Genomic DNA, 1,177 nt, shown 5'->3' on the forward strand with positions numbered 1-1,177 from the left:
AGCAAAGCTGAGCTAGGAAGAGAAAAAAAGGAGAAATGCCAAGAGGAAGGTGGACAGCCCTTACCCGGTCTTTTCTCGAGTTTTCGCCCTCGACTGCCACATAGCCGGACTTTGGAGATGAGGATGAGGATCTGCTTTTGGCAGAGGGACTTGTTGCTCTTGGGGCATGGCTTGCGCTTGTTGGCGATCTGCCGGTTGGCCTGCGGATCCTTCACCTCCCGTCGTTGCCGGATGAGTGAGCTGGCGAGTGCGGCCATTTTGGCGGCGGCGACGGCGCCTTAGCCTTCCGCCGGTCGGGTGGGGGGCGCGCGGGGCTGAGGTCGGCCGCCCCCCTGCCGGGTCTCCCAGGGCGACGGGGACGGAGGTGGCGCGTGGACGGACGGCTGGGGCGCTCACAGTTGAGGGAACGGATGAAAGGGGGAAGGGTCTCCCACGGTAACCGAGGGGTTGGGAGACGAGAGGGGGTCGAACGGGGGTAGAAATAGGAGAGTGCGTGGGGGTGGGTGGAGTCCACAAGTCCCAGTAAAGTTGGGGGAAGTTTTTTTTTTTTTACTGTTCTCGTTCTTGTTATTGGAGCTGGAAGAGCTCCGTAGACCTTTGGTAGTTGTAGTTTTTTTTTTTTTAGTTCAGTTTAGTTTGCAGTCTGTGGAGTTCCAAAGCCTCAGATCAAGTGTCGCTCCGGTAGGTGACGTTCCCTCTCCAAGATCTGAGGGGAGTCATGCTTCTTCTGGCAGGACAGACTCAACAAGCAGAGAGATGAAAAGCACCATCCTACCCCCCACCCCCCTGTCTGTGTGGGATCTCCCCGCGTTTCAGCTCCTCACAGTGGGGGAAGACTGTCTGTCCTCCCCTCCCCTATCTCCCAGCTGGAGCTGCTTGAGAGAGACAGAGAGAGAGAGAGAGAGTTGTTCAGCAGACCGATCCAAACAGTCGTAAATGTCTGTTAACAGTGTCCAGCTTTCAGGGATAGTGGTCGAGGCAACTGTCCAGATCCGATTACATCAAGTGGATGACAGCCGAGTTTTGAGAATAAGACACACACATCGGTCGCAGGACGATGTCGCTGTCACGTGTACTTCACAAACACACGCAGACACGCGTTGCATCAAAAACACATTCGCGTTTCGACGTCCGAGAATGAGGCACCAGAGAAAAAAAATGAAGGAATAGATGGATG

General features: G+C 55.3%; 1 protein-coding gene across 1 annotated transcript in view; it reads right to left on the reverse strand.

Annotated features, from left to right (window-relative positions):
* fgf11a (fibroblast growth factor 11a) overlaps nt 1-318 on the reverse strand; it is a 122,561-nt gene extending 122,243 nt beyond the window's left edge. Inside the window, exon 1 of the mRNA XM_076288568.1 lies at nt 65-318. Within this exon, the coding sequence (XP_076144683.1) occupies nt 65-257 (193 nt within the window). The 5' untranslated portion in view covers nt 258-318. The remainder of the gene's footprint in view (nt 1-64) is intronic.
* Nucleotides 319-1,177: the final 859 nt, after the last annotated feature.

Source organism: Alosa pseudoharengus, unplaced genomic scaffold (assembly GCF_046254945.1).
Source record: "Alosa pseudoharengus isolate Yale_2024_CS ecotype anadromous, Long Island Sound unplaced genomic scaffold, YU_APseudo_1.1 YU_APseudo_1.1_scf_17, whole genome shotgun sequence".
In the NCBI taxonomy this organism is placed as follows: domain Eukaryota; kingdom Metazoa; phylum Chordata; class Actinopteri; order Clupeiformes; family Clupeidae; genus Alosa; species Alosa pseudoharengus.